Source organism: Aspergillus glaucus (genome assembly GCF_001890805.1).
Source record: "Aspergillus glaucus CBS 516.65 unplaced genomic scaffold ASPGLscaffold_26, whole genome shotgun sequence".
Lineage (NCBI taxonomy): Eukaryota > Fungi > Ascomycota > Eurotiomycetes > Eurotiales > Aspergillaceae > Aspergillus > Aspergillus glaucus.
The window spans coordinates 319,739-334,971 of record NW_019170478.1 but is presented as its reverse complement, the minus strand read 5'-3'; the positions used below and the strand labels follow the sequence as shown (position 1 = coordinate 334,971).

Genomic DNA, 15,233 nt, shown 5'->3' with positions numbered 1-15,233 from the left:
TAAAAGATATTCTAGAAATTTGGCAATTGATCTTGATCGTCCATAGATACATGCATTCAAAACGGCGGGCAAAGAAGTCGGCCGGGTCTGGCGGTGGATTGATCATAAATCGACGCGTCCCTTGCATCTGACCTAGTTAACCTTAAATATAATGATATAAACCCTCGACTAAGCCTGGATTGAAGCATGGGGTATACAAGGGCAATAATACTAGTGTCTGTTCATCGATGCAAGTTCAAGGGCAGGGTCGTTGTCTGTGGTACTAGGGCATCGGGCATACTCGAATGAGTCGACCACGCAGGAACACCCAAGCTCGAGAGCGGTAATTTGACCTCGAAAGGCATGCAGACCGTTTTGGAAAGCAGGTCCCAGAGATATCTGCATCGTACCTGCCGAACGAGTTCTTGGAAGTTAGAAATATCCCGACCACACTCGATGTTCGTACTTATTTGGCGATGTGACTTAAAATAGACTTCCTTTTAAAGGGAGCAGGCCCTTGAAGGTAAATTCAAGTGAGATTGACGTATGTGAACCAGAATAAGGGCAGTAATCCAGGTGATAGATATAGATCTGGTGTTGCCCGACACAATACTCCGTGCATGCGACAAATAACCACACAGACTACCTGAAGCTTCCACGTGAGCAAATCCAAAAAGACAATGGCACCATATGGACTGTCCAAGCAAGAATGATGGGCAATCACTTGATTAGGTGTCTCAATGATGATGTAGGCGTGTCGGTTGAGCTGGTAACGAGAGCTAATGTTAGTACTCCTTACTCTTGTTTATGCGTACTTCGTACTAAATGGCGACTCGAATCTCAATCATAAATTCCGCTTGTCATTTTCACTCGATTTCTGAATAGAAAGATAAACTATGTGATACTGAACATTCGGAATCGAGGGCGAGCCTTAATTCAAGTCGTCAAGAAGGCTTGGCCAATTCCAAGACGTGTGCCTGTACTGCCTTCTGTCTCGAGTAAAATTGATTGCTCAAATCCCGTCGTATCTTTGGTGTTTCTTCAGTCGCTACATGCGCCCTATTCATCCGTCGAATCCAGAACGCTGAATGAACGCCTCCTATACCACCGGCCATCCACTGGAGAAGTCGATCGCGTTCCATCCAAAGAGCTTCTGGTTGTCCGCATAGCCAATCGTCGTGTCAACATAATGGTAGTAAAGAACGGGGCCAAGATCCGGGTCGGTAAAGACGCCCCTGCGAGAAGTTAGCTTCAGGATGCTATTGAACTGGTACAAGAGCAAGAAACATACTGTCCACCAGGTCCATAGACGTTGCCATGGCTCTCAAGAACGACTGTCCCTCCACCTGCCGTGCAGGCAGTTCCAGTTGCATCAACCTGAAATTCGTTAGCTTATGCTTCAGAGAGATAGCTGGGCCACATACAAAATCACCAGTAGCCGATGACGACCGGCAGACTTTGATTTTGTATTCATCTCCAGTAGCCGGTCTGGACGTATCATAACCGCAACATGCTCCAGCAGAATAGAAAAGGTAGTAATAGTCGCCAGATTTGTACAGGTATGCTCCCTCTACAGCATGATCACCATTCGGGTCAAATGCAATGTTGTATGACGAAGAAGCAGTCTTTGTCGCAGCAGAGTTCAGCGGAGCTTGGAAGATATCCTGCCAAAAGGAGCCAAAGGTGAGATAGTAAGTACCATCATCGTTGAAAAGGTTTGCGTCGATGGCATTGTACGATTTTGACGAGCTGGACGAGATTCCGGTCACCCCATGGTCGGTCCAGGAACCCTCGTCCATCGTGTCGGACGTCGCTAATCCGATTGCAGAGTCTTGCGAGCCGGAAGTGGACACCGTATAGTAAACATGGTAAACGCCGTTGACATTTTGAACATCAGGTGCCTAATATTGATCAATGAAACAGCTGTCAGTTTAAATCCCAGATATCTATGGATCCAAACAACGCCTTGGGACAGGCCTGGCAGGCGAAGAATGGAGAAGAGAAGCCGAAGGAAAAGACAGGCAGAGCGACATACCCAGAGATCGTCATTGCCAGCCTTGTTGATCGATGACCCATCCGGCACCACAGATCCCACGGCTGTCCACGGTCCCTCAATGGACGACGATTGGGCATATGAGATCTTATTCCCCGTTGAGAAGCGGAAATAGACCCCGTCGTCTCGTTGAATCAACCCTGGATCATGGACATTGCACACTCCAGAACAACTGCCTGGATCAGCGTATCCATGAACCTGGAGAGCAAAGACCGATATGGCGGCTGCGAAAAGGGTATACATTGCTGCAATGATGCGACAGAAATTAGAACGTCATAAGAGGCATGGTCGACTATTTAAATCCGTCAGTGCTCCTGACATGTCCATTATGCCGAAGCGATCAAGTATCATTTTTCAATTGAAGCGCCCCGTCAATCAACGGTGCATCACATGTTGTAGGACGCTAAATAAGCCCGTCCCATTTAACCGATAAGAAGTCAACGACATGTCATGCTACTCTGTAGTCTCCGGTAAATAAAGTAAAGCCGCGGATAAAGTAGATCCTGGGATCCAAGGTGATCCATTCGGGCTATTTATAGAACGCCGATACACTAGGCGCACCGGGTTTGCTCTATCTGAAGCTGTAAGAAGAAACTTAAGAAATCTGAGAGCCCATTGAAACTATCATACTGACAGCCCTGTTTTACATTGGACTGAAGATGCCGGTATAAGTCGCTTTATTCTCGGAGACTGAAACTGCCGACAATTTGGCACCATGCCATTGCAAGCCACTTGACTCAACAGAGCATGCCCAGCATAGGTGCGAGGTATTGCAGGCGTTGAAGAGGACAGACAAGGCTTATGATGCCGGTTAATATAATCCATGCACCGGAGAAGATGCATCACTCGGGCATAGTCGCATAGCGGTACCTGCAGGCACGCATATCTCGCTCGTTTTGATTATCCGGTGAGACACTGTGGCTATGCCGATTGGTCTGTCCCTGTCAGGGGAAGGATTGTTTGTCCATGAAGGTATTCAGGCCCGAGATTTCTCCGCCACTTAATCAGGCCGATTGACTAAAATTGCCTAGAATATACTATGTCTATAGCAGCCCAGCCATCACCCTTGTTAATGCCTCATCCTCCGCGTGAATAGCATCGGATAGACGCGCATCACTGGTCTGGACGAACGCTCCATGGCCCTTGCCGTTTCCGTCGACTTCCGTCTCAATTTGCGGATCAAAGTATAGTCCTCCCGCCAGTTCGAAGAAGCTTGTCAGGTCCTCGCAACTGTTATTTGTATCGGTTGGGAGGGTAACCGCTGGTGTTGTAGACCAAGCTGTAGAAGGCTGCTCGGTGGGAACACTGTGTATCGCTGACTGGATATGGGGTGAAGAAGAGGTCGAAACAGGAGTGGACGTGTATGCCGTATGGTTTGGAATCGAGCTGGCGTGATAAGCATGAGCGCTAGAAGCCGCAACATTCCTGTTCCCCTGGTCATGAGCGCGCGGTTCACCACCGTCCCAATGCAAAGGGATCAACTTCAAACTGCGAATAATCTTTTGTAGTCGTCGCGATGTCCGGGCTCTGGTTGACGATCGTCTCACTAAATCTACAGCCGAATAGAACTCTGGGCGACAAACCTGACTGAAGCGGTTGGGAGCATGCAGGACAGCCAGGAACAACGCAGCTAACGCTGAAAGCAGAAAGTAATTAAACGGCTCTGGGCGTTGGAAGTACAAGCCTGAAACACGACTAAAACAGTCCAGCATATGCACAGTCCTTTTCGCTGTTTCGACAGCAACGGAGGCACCCGAGAAATCTGCCTCGATGCTTTCCGTGCTCAGCAAGTTCTGGCGATATACCAAGATGCGCAGCTGGTTAGCTTGCAAAGCTAACAAGACCTGCTGCATCACCATGCTATCCGGAGGCGGGTCGAAGTCAGGGGTTTGGAATTGCGATGGATCAAATCGGAGCTCTGGGGGAATAGACTGGATCCACTGCTGGACCTGGAAGTCGAGATAAGAGCAACGATCCGACGTGGAGGATCGTGGTCGGCCAGGCCAACCCACGACCAAGCCCCAAATCTTAGTGCTCAGTCGGGCGTAGTTGATCATACAGGTAAGATACGGAGTCGCAGCACCAGGCTCCGGAAGGTTAGTGTCCATATCCGAGTCTTGGATGGCAAATGGGAGACCAGTGCCAAAGGACCACTTGCGGTCGAGGACATAGATGCACCAGAACAGACGACTAGCCCAGTTGCATTGTAGCTCGCCGGGGAAAACACCGCCGGTTCGCTGCCAGGTCTCCTGACGGTGTAGTCCGAGCTGCATGGACCCTCGAACCGCCAGGCCAATCTGACGCCAGGCGATGACTTCGTCGTCACGGTAGGAATGAAAAATAGACTGCAAAATGTTAGTTTTGCATCAGCCATGTTGTAAACTCTTCGCCAGCCACCCGACACAGCTTACCAACAACGCCAAAATCAGCAGCTCCTTCATATCCACGTCGGCAATCTTAACTCGAGTAGCAAACTCATCCTCCACAATGTCTGCCAACTGCGCCGCTCTTTCACTACGGCCGTGTGATTCCGCTAGCAAGGCCGTCGCCAGGATCATCTTGATAACGGACGCATCGCGTGCAAAGAACCAGTCCTGGTCTGCTGCGTTGGCCACCGCTGGTGCATTGCCGCCCCCACGAATAAAATCGATGATATATGTGCGCACGCTGTCAAGGTCGACGCAGGGGTACATGATTCCCACCGACTGCTCGTATACCGACAGCAGTCGAAGCGATTCAGCCAGTCCTAGCTCCGTGATAGGATCCCCAGTCGTCAGAATTGCCTCTAATGGCAACGGGCTAGACTCTTCGCCATCACTGACACTCTTCCGGCGCGCAGTGAGCCCGAATTCTGCACTCGTAGGGCCAATGTACGTCGGGGATTTGGGTGGGTTGAGAATGCGACCAAGCGCAGCACCGGCGCTGCTGGATGTCGTTCCCGTTCCCGAAGCTGATGCAGCAGCCGGTGTATACGCGCTAGGTACCTGGGGGTTGGCGGTTCGATTGCTGTCACGATGGCCCAGTACCGTCTCCATTTCGCGCATACGAGCGGCCATCAATTGTATCTCACGCTGGAGCAATTCGATCTTGCGGTCCACAGCGCGGAATTGCGAGTCCACCCTGACGGTGTCAGTAAGCATCCATCAAATTCTAGTCGAATCGCAAACTCACTGGCCATCCTGCGACTCTCCCACATCAGGAATTCTGGCCGCGACATGGGCGTTGGTCGTGTAAACGCACTGGACGCCGTCGCGTTCACAGCGCGCGCAGACAATCTCGCCATTACATTTCAACTTGCGTCGCTTGCACTCATTGCTGCATATACACTAGACATCAGTTGCGGATTCCCTGAGAGACAACGATAATGCAATATACCAAGCCACCTGCGTGTATCGAGCACGTTTTTTGGTCCGAAGCTGTTCCGACGAGTCGCGCGGGGTTTCCGAGCTCATTGTACGTCGACAGATCAGTATACAAATGAGAAATATCATGCGATTGTCGCAACAATGCAGGGGCGAACACTCCGAAAGAGAGAAAAAACCACCAGGCGATGCCGGCCGATAGCGGGATTTGTTCCGAGCCTCCGAGGCTATCCAAAAAAGGAAGTCATGGTCAATACATAGGAGATATCCAGCAACATTGCATAACCGAACTACTGGTTCATGATTGCTCTCTTAGTAGCGCTGTTTTTTTGACCTTGTAGTTCCCACTAACCAAGGGCACTGTGTGTACATAGTCTGTCATGTTCACCTCGCCACTATTATATCCGATTATCGGCACCCCGATTAGGAACTTAACATCATGCCGTAGCACTAGAAGAACCCCGCGGCTCATCTCACTCTACTCTACCCCGGATTTCCACGTCTACAACAATCCCTTTATTTGACATGTTCAAGCTTATCCCATCGCTAGCTGTCGGGCGCAAGTTATCACAAGTACCGTTCTCAGGTCGTCAGACACTATCCTCTTCCGCCAGAACCATGGCGCAAACAGATTGGAACGCTTCTCAATACCTCAAGTTCATGAATGAAAGAACCACGCCAGCGCGCGACTTGCTCGCCCGGGTCCCTCTCCAAGATCCCAAAACAATAGTTGATCTAGGATGCGGACCGGGGAACTCAACGGCCGTATTGGCACACCGGTACCCCAACGCTCATGTCGTGGGCATGGATTCATCACCCGATATGATCAAGAAAGCACAGTCGACACTCCCGAATCTTGAATTCACCGTGGAAGATCTGAGAGCCTACTCGCCCCCGCGATCTGTCGATCTCTTCTTTTCGAATGCCGTTTTGCACTGGCTGGGAAAGGATGAACGGATTGCGCTAATCAAGCGCTTGATGGAACCGCAGCCGTCTGGTGGCGCGTTCGCTTTCCAAGTTCCGTACAATCTGACCGAGCCGTCTCATGTCTTGATGAGAGAAGTTGCCGCAGACGGTCCCTGGGCGGCTACACTGAAGAATACCGGCAGAGACGCCTTCCAGACACCACGGGAGATCTATGACCAGCTCATTCCACTGTCGTCGGAGGTGCACATCTTCAAGACGGACTATCACCATCCCCTGGAGAATCATAGGGCAATAGTGGAATGGGTTCAGGGGACGGGATTGAGACCCTATCTTGATCCGTTGTCACCAGAAGAAAAGGAAGCCTATATAAACGACTATTTGAAGCGTCTCGAGACTGCTTATCCCAAGTCGGTTGACGGCAGAGTGCTTTTGGGCTATCCGCGGTTGTTTGTGGTGGCTGTCAAGAAGTGATGGTACTACTACTCTTGGGTTGAAACAGAAATAGCAAATAATTATGATGGCTTGCATTCTCATAATCATTCAGGAATCACTACAGAGGTATCTCAACCACAGTAATAATACAATCTCAACCCACATATTTCTTCTTCGCTCAGATATGCGCATCCCGGCAGCAATCTGACTGTACCACACGCGACGATGCATTCCGACTCGACGGTACATCCAAGGAAGGATTCGCTGTGAAAAAGTCCGATGGACGGATGTTGAGCTGGTAAATATCCACAGGCCTATCTCGTCAGTATCGTCTTCACTTTTCGCCTGGAAAGGGACAACTTACATCACCGGCCAATCTTCCACACGCGGGTTATGCGTCAGCCCAAACGAGCTCCAAACCACCACGTCCGTGTCAGTGACGCGATCTCCCCGTTTGACGGCGTCCGAGACACCACCGATCCCCAGCTGGCTCTGCAAGGTGTAGTTCCCGCCAGCGTACAATTCGCCGTCCCGGTACTTGGTCACCCAGACGTGATGCTGAGCAAACTGCGCCCGTCTTGCTTGCACCGAGTTCGGGTCTGCAAGCAATTTCTGCGTGGCCAAGGGCGTGAATTTGTACGCGACTGGCTTGCCGCTGACTGGATTCGTCCGGTGTGGATTGGTCATCTTGACCACGCGGTTTAGATCCGGGGCCGCGTCCAACCAGCCGGCCCGGTCTACAGTGTAGTCGATAACCCGGTAAAAGTTGCCGTTGGGATTGGTGGTCTCATTCATAGGCACCGGATGGGACTCCTCCACAACGACAGAGTTGTCGTGTCCGTCGATAGAAGGATCGATGCGCACGCAAAAGATGTGTTGGTGATTCTGGGCGAGAACCCCTCCGCTGACAACGTTGCCATACTCGCTAGTCTTGCAGGGGTCAATGTTGACAACGTTAAGAATGCCCGTCGCACGCGACTCGACAGTGATAGCACCGGCCTGGTCAAACTTATAGGCGAAGATGTACTCATAGTTGGCGAGCGTGATAATGAACTGCACCACCAGCTCACGACTACGCGTGACAATAGCCCGACCGGTGCGCCAATTGCTGTGCTTCCAGCCGATACCATTGTCCTGCTCGTGCAGGCAGATAGCGTTGGGCAGTTTTGTTGCGCTACCGTCGGTCTCTGTGAGCAATGCATCGAAGTACTTGATCACTCCAAGACAGTCGCAGCCGATGGACAAGTTATTAGCCGTGTTACCGCCGCCGCCGTCACCGAAGTCGAAGGCCTGCTTGCGGTGGTACGGAGGTCGAGGGTCGGCGTAGGGGACCGTCTATCACAGTTAACCTCGAGTGCTCCACTCCGGGAAGGAAAACTCACCATCTCGCTAACAGCCAGCCGATACAGCACACTCCTTCCGTCATACCATACATCGTGGATTGTCGCACCCTCACGCGGGTTAAAGCCCACCCGGAAACGCCATTTCTGCCATTCCACCAGGGACTCATTCGTGACGCGAAACGAGGGACCATCCGGCTGAACCACGTTCAATGGCTTCAGGTCCTTTCGCGTACCCCCCGGAAGCAATTCCGGGACGTAGTCTGATGCGTTGGCGTGGCCGATGATGTCGCGACTGAACGTCTGGTCGTAAAGTCCATCGCCCTTGCCTCCGGTGGCCGGACGGTCCACGCGGACGATCTCTTCTGTCGCGCAGTCCATGACTGGAATTACAGGCAGTGGGTAGGAGTAGAAGTTCGCGTCTTCATTGCTTTTTGTCTTGTCTTGGGCGAAGATCAAGCCTTGCATGTATCGACGGTTATCGTCGGAGAGATCCAATCCGCCGTAGGGCCAGGGCTCGATGACTATATCAAAGCCTTTAGGGAGATCAAAGTCTTCCAGTGCCTGTTGGAAAAGAGGAGAGGCTTTGCAGCGGTCGACAAAGACATAGAATTCATCGCTATAGTTGTGTCAGCTGCCTGTTACCTCGCATTACTTTGAAACAACATACACCACCAGCGCAGCATGGAACTTCTTATCCACAACCTGATGCTTTCCCCGTCTTCGTAGTCGAATGTCGACAACGGATTCGTGGTATTCAGTGGACTTCTCTCGGCCAATCACATCGTATTGACATAGGGCCAGTCGAGAGGGCCGTGGTGTTGTCGGACTCAATCGGCCAGAGTGTTCAAGTGCCAGGAACTCCGTGAGCTGAGCCTTTGGGGGCTCTGAGAGGTAGATTTCACGAAAGTAAATAATGGTATCGGGATGGGAAGCGACGACAACATCGCGAGCGACGTTGATCTCGTCTGGAGAAAGGCCTGCGAGAGGATGTGGAGTCATGATTGTGGCGATAATAAATAATGTGATGGGAAGAGAGTTTCTTTGTAGGAGCAAAGGAAGGAGTTTAAGAGCTTTATATATGTATAGAGAACGAACTGGACCTCCGCAGTCATCACGACTACCCGATTAGGAAGACTCGGAAACTCGGAATTCGGAATGACAGCCCGGAACACTGTCCGCGGAGACCGAAAGCCACGAGGAGTTACCACAGGCGATACGTCTGATATGATAAGGCTGAAGTGGGATTCCGGCCGTCTATACTACTATCTCGCCATGGATGACAGCGAAAGCTTGCTATCCTTGAACTGCATCATTGGAATGTGTGGGCTTTATGCCGAATACGAGGATAGTATAGCATCGGGGTTGATCTGTCGCCTGCAATAAGGACTCCGATGCAGTCAGCAGACACTCTATGGGACATTGTCGTACTGGGAGGTGGGAGATCATCGAATAAAAGATCTGACTAGGACTAGAAAGGAAGACGTGCATGTGAGGCGCTGCATGGTGAGATTTGGCCACGAGACCTTGAGGCTTATGAATCTAGGGCATGGAAGTGCTCGCCAGGAAATCCACATGTTTCGCATGCTTCGATCCAGGAGCTGACCCCAGCTGAGTCTTGCGCAAGCAGCACGATTCGATAACTCAAGTTACACTGAAGACAACTATTTCTACGCAAGATCTATCGCTGTTGATTCCATTGCATGAGGCCAAGGTGTATTGTAGTCATATCTTATTGCACATATCTCATCGTATCACGTCAATCTACATAGTTAACCTCACTCATCGTCTTCCAGTATCCCGTGCCCTGGCCAACCCGGTCTTGGGAACTGATTCGCCTCGGTAAATTCGTCAAATCCCATGTTTGCGATGCTCAAGTTCGCATGTGCCATATGTGCGTCCCGACCGCTGAGTCGACCGTGAAAGAATCCTCTGACCTTTCGAGCCGGTGTATTCTTGAGAATCTCCGCCGCAGCAGTGTTTGACTTTCTGGTGTAGAGGATGTCAGAGTCCACCGCGATGACTGTCAGGTCATGTCCAGATTGTTGGTCGATAAAGAAGATAGGGAGAGGTGGAGTAATTGACGTCGCGCGATCTCTCCTATACGTGTAAACATCCCAGAAAATATCCCACATGTCTTCCAATGTCCCATCTCGCTGGCCGTCTTTCCAGGGAACAAAACAACAGTGTTTGTCCCATTGCTCGAGGTCAAACGTATTCGTCGTGTGGAGCTCAGCGCGAACTGCCTGGTCCTGATCCTTGGTCAGGTTACTAGTAAGGTAAAACACTGGCACCCAGTTGATGCGGTCATCGGCCGGGAGCCAAGGCGGATTGTTCACATAGAACGGTTGTTCTGGCGGATACATGAGCTCTGACTCCTGGCTCTCTGGAATGTGCGGCTTCGGACGATCCAGGCATTCTTTGGCGGATAATCCCCAGCGCTGCTCTTTTATGATTACCTGCTCCAGAGATATCCACGACACAATGGCTGGTTTTAGCATGTCATAGTTCAGAATTCCGATAAGGACACGCTCGGTATCCTTAGTGGGTTCCAGCAGGAAGTAAATTCTTGACGAATAGTCGTTGGCCAGAATCTGCTGCTGATATCCGTCCCACAGGTTGAGTAATCCGCGCCGAGACGCCACATAATGATACTCCCATGGAATCAATTGAATGGCCATCTCCTGGTCCTGGCCGCCGTATTTTTGGTGGCACTTCCGCGCGGCGCTCTGCAGTGTTGATTTGATATTTGCAAGCTCGTCCTCTGCGGTTGGGAACATTAGGAAGATGTTCAGATGGCGGTTGTCATGGTACACCCATGACGGTAACGCAACGGGTTGTGCTCCATGATTAATTGCCCATGAGGCATCTTCTGTAGTTGAGCCCCTAATCGAGCATTCCTCCCACTCCAGCCTCGCTGCTATATCACCGGTAAACACACCTCGATCCGTGTCATGAAGCACCAAGCCGTCGTTTGTAAACATCTCGTTGTTGTACTCATTCACTTCTTGCGGCTCAAAGGTCTGCATTGTCGCCATCAACTCCGCGTTGTTTTTGTCTTCTCCAGTTGTACGTTTGGCAACCACGCGAACTTCATGACCCGGCTGCGTGTTAGATGATTGAATAGCAATCATGACCATGGAAATCGAAGAATTTTCACCCACTCGACAAGTTCCCTTGAGCTGGCGTTTCGTCAGTTCGTCCGCAACGATCAGGCTCGTCCATCCTGCGCGATGGGCCAGGATACCCATTGCGTAAAGGTTGGTCTGGCTATCCCGGTGTTGACCTTGGTGCGCGATTGCCTGCAGCACTTCAGTAGACGGTCTCCATGAGTGAATGTCAACGTTTTTGCCATGCAGCGAATGCTGAAAATTCTGGACAAGGCTCGCTTCGTCGGCGTCTTCAAGTTCCGTAAGGGAAACCAACAGTAAATGCTCCGTGTCTTCTGCATTCTTCCCCGCCAAAGGCAGTCCGTGATTAATGGCGAGCTGCAGAGACTGGTCCATCTTGACTTTTGGTTCCGCGGGCGTTCAGATAGAGGATGCGATAATGGAGGAGGAAGAAGAAATCCAGCGTACAAAGATTCTTTTAAAACAAACAAGGCTCATATATCACGTGAATATCAGGCAGCAGGAGGGTCTACAGATCCTATCCTTGTTGGGGCTGAAAGTGAAGGTGCAATGAGAAGATGTGAGAATACGAGCCTCAACTCACATGACCCGCCACTGTACAACAGGTTGGTCTTCATGTAAAACCATATCTGAAATTAAACAGTGAGGAGAATTAATTCATTCGAAACTCGATTGGCTATGGCGATGTAGTAGCTCATCTCTTGTCTGCCGTACGACCCTACAGTCCACCACCGGTTCGGTTCGCACCAGGAAATTGACTCTGAATGCCGGAGAAGAAATCCTGTCCGCCCATCTTCAGGTCATCGAAGGCCGGGCACGTCATATTCAGCAACGGGGCTGCGATAGCCTTGGTGACCATCTCAAGCGGCACAGACAGCGTCTTGTACAGACCGGAGAGCGCATTGGGACTGGCGAACTTGAGGACCTCGAAAACGAAGCAGAGTAGATTGTTCTTCTCGAGGAGGGTGGACAGGTTGAGGACGCCTCCGGTCAGGTCAGAGAGATCGACGCCAGTAAAGCTGTTGACGGTTCCGGTGTTGCCTCCGATGCTACAGAATGGTTATTGATTGTATCCGATGCGGAGTCAAAGATGACACTTACCTGCCCAGCTCGGGATACTTGGTGACAAAGCCCACCGTATCGAGGTTGAGCTGCACCAATCCATAGTCCACGGGAGTCTTGTACCAGTTGTCGGGGATTCTTTCCCACCCCTCGTTGTAGGTGAAGTTGCCCTCTTCTCCGTGGATGGCGAAAAAGCTCTTGACAATATCCTTGGCTGTACCGGTTGTTAGTCAAAATACATCATACACTTGGAGCAGTTCCAACGTACTCAGAACTCCCTCCGGGTGCTCCTCAGAATGGTTCCGAAAAATGCGTCCCACAAACATGTATCCAGCATTACGCGCGAGAAGTCCCGTCACCGGTCCATAGTAAAAGTTGGGGTTGGTCGCCTTGGTCTGGTCCATCCGGACCTTTGCCCGCTCGGCCATCAAGTCCATGTCAAACGTGCCATCCGTGGACATTGCGTAGAATTCTTCGAACTTGGTCATGTTGAGAGCGTAGTTGTTCCCGGTCATGTACAGGTCATCGCGCGTCAAGGACGAGTCGGATTCGACAAAGTTGTGTGTGCCGATAATACCCTGCGGATCACCTATTGCATTGTTAGGGTTGCTATATGAACGATAAACCGCGGATAATATGACATACCCAACAGGCCACCAAGGTTATCCAATAGGTTGTTGACCCGATCGTCTTTTCCACCAATCGAGAAGCTGGGGTTCAACGAGAGCGGGTTTCCGCCCCAAACCGTGCCCATCACGGCCAGGACCGTAGCAAGGTCGACGCCCATACCATACACTACCACCGTCAGAAAAGTCCCATCGCAAATCTAACCCCGCGAAGCTCACCTTTGTTAATGGCCGGGATCACTTCGGCAAACTTTGACCGTCAGCACCAATATTATCGCGCCAGGCACGAGCTACTTACAGACACAACACCATTGCGAGGGATATAGCCATGATTAGCCAGCGCATTGAGCCCAGGGCAAGGTCCACGCTGGTCGCCATCATCAAAGTCAGGCGCTTGGAAAGCGTGATCACCGGTGACTGTCTCATCAGTATGTCACTATCACTTGCGGAAAGCTATACATACCATTAACGGGAGTCTTCAACGAATTCACCAGGAGTCGCTTGTTCAAGCTACTCTTAACGCTTCCACCCTGAACATCGGAATAGGGACAGTTCTTAGGGATCTGGCCCGCTCCATTCATCAGTTTGTGTAAATTGTCTGCGGTGGGCATAGCATCAACGATGGAAGCGCCCATACCCAAAAGGGCCAAGGGCAATGCCGATTTCCACGCCCTCATAATTGAAAAAAACGAATGACTATAAAAAACTAATCAAAAGAACGACTGGTGACTGAATATCAGAAAGGAGTGACTGTCGACAGAATAGTAGAGAACGTCATGAATGGACAGCAAAAGAAGACATCGAAGCGGAGGTCTCGCCTTTTCAAGAATACATAGGCATCAGGAGTATTCTGATCGGAGGACCTGGAGATCTGCAATCTCTGCTTATTAAAAGCTCATTTTTGACTTGTCACTCGGACATTGGGAATGGGGATGGGCCACTCTTCCAGAGAGTCATTAGCCGCATCACTAGTTACGGGGGGGGGGGGGCCGAGTTAGTAGATAACGATTGGTCTTCTATGGCCACGACGCCATATTATACATACTATGATACCCGTATCGTTAGCCATTGTAAGCACAGCTTTCTCGAAAAAGAGCAGATTACCCCGTACCCAGCAATGCATGCGTTATATGGGCTTTCAGCATCCGGTGCATTGGACCGGAGTGTTCTAGAATGCCGTTCAACAAAAATGACCCTGAAAATTGCAGAATCTCTGATTCTTCAACGAAGTTACCAATCCCAGCAGATTCGGCAGTTGTACAAGGCGACACATCCCGGTAGTCCTCTGTAAGGGGCTGGCTGTTAACGCCAGCCGGATTCGATGGGAATTCCGTGCACAGGGCGAGTTTGTGCTGTCTTCAGATATCCCAAACAGGAAGGCAGAAAATCCACCGCGCGGTCGTCAACAACTCCCAAAACGTCCTGACGTGTTGATCTCGACTAACCTGACTCGGGGCTGATCCACATCTAATGTCAGGCTCGTGGTGATCCACCGTGCCGTCTCGAGCTGCTCCACTGGACTAATTTAGTGTGACGGAGCTGGCGGAAAATTCTCTGGCGCACGTTCAAATGAACATCCGCCTGATTCATGGCCGTCTAACTCGATCGGGAATGCTCTTATGTCTCCTTATGCACGACTAACCTCCGTAAACCTGATCCATGCACCGCACATATGCAATGTGGTTGTTGGGAGCATTCCCGATTCAATTGTTGATGGAGCGCCATCTGTCGATAGCATCGACGTCCTCCTGGTGTGTTTATTTGCGTAGGTTGATTCCCTCCGTATGAAGTATCATATATCAATCCGTCAAACTGGTAACTCATATTACGTGTTCATGTCATCGTTTCCCAGAATCGAGTATACGTAGCTGCAGAGTATTTTTGGCAGAAGATCAATCAATCGATCAACAACTTTGCCACTGTCGCACTGAAAATCATTGTGCTCTATATTCTGTAGTCACCGTAGCGTGGACTTTCCGGTCTGACAGCAAAAACTATAGGTCCGGGGTAATGGGCATGCTGTACTGTGTAGATCGTAATCGCCTCCTTAGCACTGCTAACGGCCGAGACGTTGATGACAGCTCGAAGCTAGTACGGAGTACTTGCATGCGCTTACTGTTGTGTGTTCCCCCTTTCTAGTTCCAGCAGCGTAGCCTTCAGACAAACCCATATCTGATGAACTAAAGTAGCGCCGTAAATCCAATAGAGCGCTGGTGGGAAACGCTCGGTATGCCTCTGGCCCGGCCAAGGCGCACAATCTCCGGTCAGCCATTCCGCACGTTTCGTGGGAAACTGCAAAGCTTGTGTTTTGAGTAATCATT

The 15,233-nt window shown here is 50.8% G+C and overlaps 6 protein-coding genes across 6 annotated transcripts; 1 reads left to right on the top strand and 5 right to left on the bottom strand.

Moving 5' to 3' along the window:
• Positions 1–832: 832 nt before the first annotated feature.
• On the bottom strand, positions 833–2,278 carry ASPGLDRAFT_85439 (arabinan endo-1,5-alpha-L-arabinosidase; the record flags this gene model as incomplete). Its single annotated transcript, XM_022550331.1, has 4 exons — positions 833–1,214; positions 1,271–1,356; positions 1,404–1,880; positions 2,015–2,278. 4 exons carry the CDS (start codon positions 2,273–2,275, stop codon positions 1,079–1,081), a joined length of 960 nt encoding a protein of 319 aa, XP_022396808.1. The 3' UTR covers positions 833–1,078.
• A 797-nt stretch (positions 2,279–3,075) lies between these two features.
• ASPGLDRAFT_39398 (transcription factor domain-containing protein) lies at positions 3,076–5,484 on the bottom strand (the record flags this gene model as incomplete). Its single annotated transcript, XM_022545077.1, has 4 exons — positions 3,076–4,377; positions 4,444–5,152; positions 5,204–5,347; positions 5,408–5,484. 4 exons carry the CDS (start codon positions 5,482–5,484, stop codon positions 3,076–3,078), a joined length of 2,232 nt encoding a protein of 743 aa, XP_022396807.1.
• Positions 5,485–5,887: 403 nt separating this feature from the next.
• ASPGLDRAFT_52026 (uncharacterized protein) lies at positions 5,888–6,913 on the top strand. Its single transcript, XM_022547654.1, has one exon. The coding sequence runs from the start codon at positions 5,920–5,922 to the stop codon at positions 6,790–6,792; it is 873 nt and encodes a 290-aa protein (XP_022396806.1). The 5' UTR covers positions 5,888–5,919; the 3' UTR covers positions 6,793–6,913.
• ASPGLDRAFT_157988 (putative copper amine oxidase) lies at positions 6,841–9,104 on the bottom strand. Its single transcript, XM_022542405.1, has 4 exons — positions 8,764–9,104; positions 8,136–8,712; positions 7,118–8,088; positions 6,841–7,067 (listed from the first exon to the last, which is right to left on the bottom strand). The coding sequence occupies exons 1-4, from the start codon at positions 9,093–9,095 to the stop codon at positions 6,932–6,934; spliced, it is 2,016 nt and encodes a 671-aa protein (XP_022396805.1). The 5' UTR covers positions 9,096–9,104; the 3' UTR covers positions 6,841–6,931.
• Positions 9,105–9,871: 767 nt separating this feature from the next.
• On the bottom strand, positions 9,872–11,599 carry ASPGLDRAFT_39395 (uncharacterized protein; the record flags this gene model as incomplete). Its single annotated transcript, XM_022545076.1, has 1 exon — positions 9,872–11,599. One exon carries the CDS (start codon positions 11,597–11,599, stop codon positions 9,872–9,874), a length of 1,728 nt encoding a protein of 575 aa, XP_022396804.1.
• A 252-nt stretch (positions 11,600–11,851) lies between these two features.
• Positions 11,852–13,713, bottom strand: ASPGLDRAFT_904903 (peroxidase family protein). Its single transcript, XM_022550490.1, has 7 exons — positions 13,376–13,713; positions 13,211–13,329; positions 13,132–13,162; positions 12,932–13,081; positions 12,555–12,875; positions 12,326–12,500; positions 11,852–12,273 (listed from the first exon to the last, which is right to left on the bottom strand). Exons 1-7 carry the CDS (start codon positions 13,587–13,589, stop codon positions 11,943–11,945), a joined length of 1,341 nt encoding a protein of 446 aa, XP_022396803.1. The 5' UTR covers positions 13,590–13,713; the 3' UTR covers positions 11,852–11,942.
• Between the last annotated feature and the right edge of the window lie 1,520 nt (positions 13,714–15,233).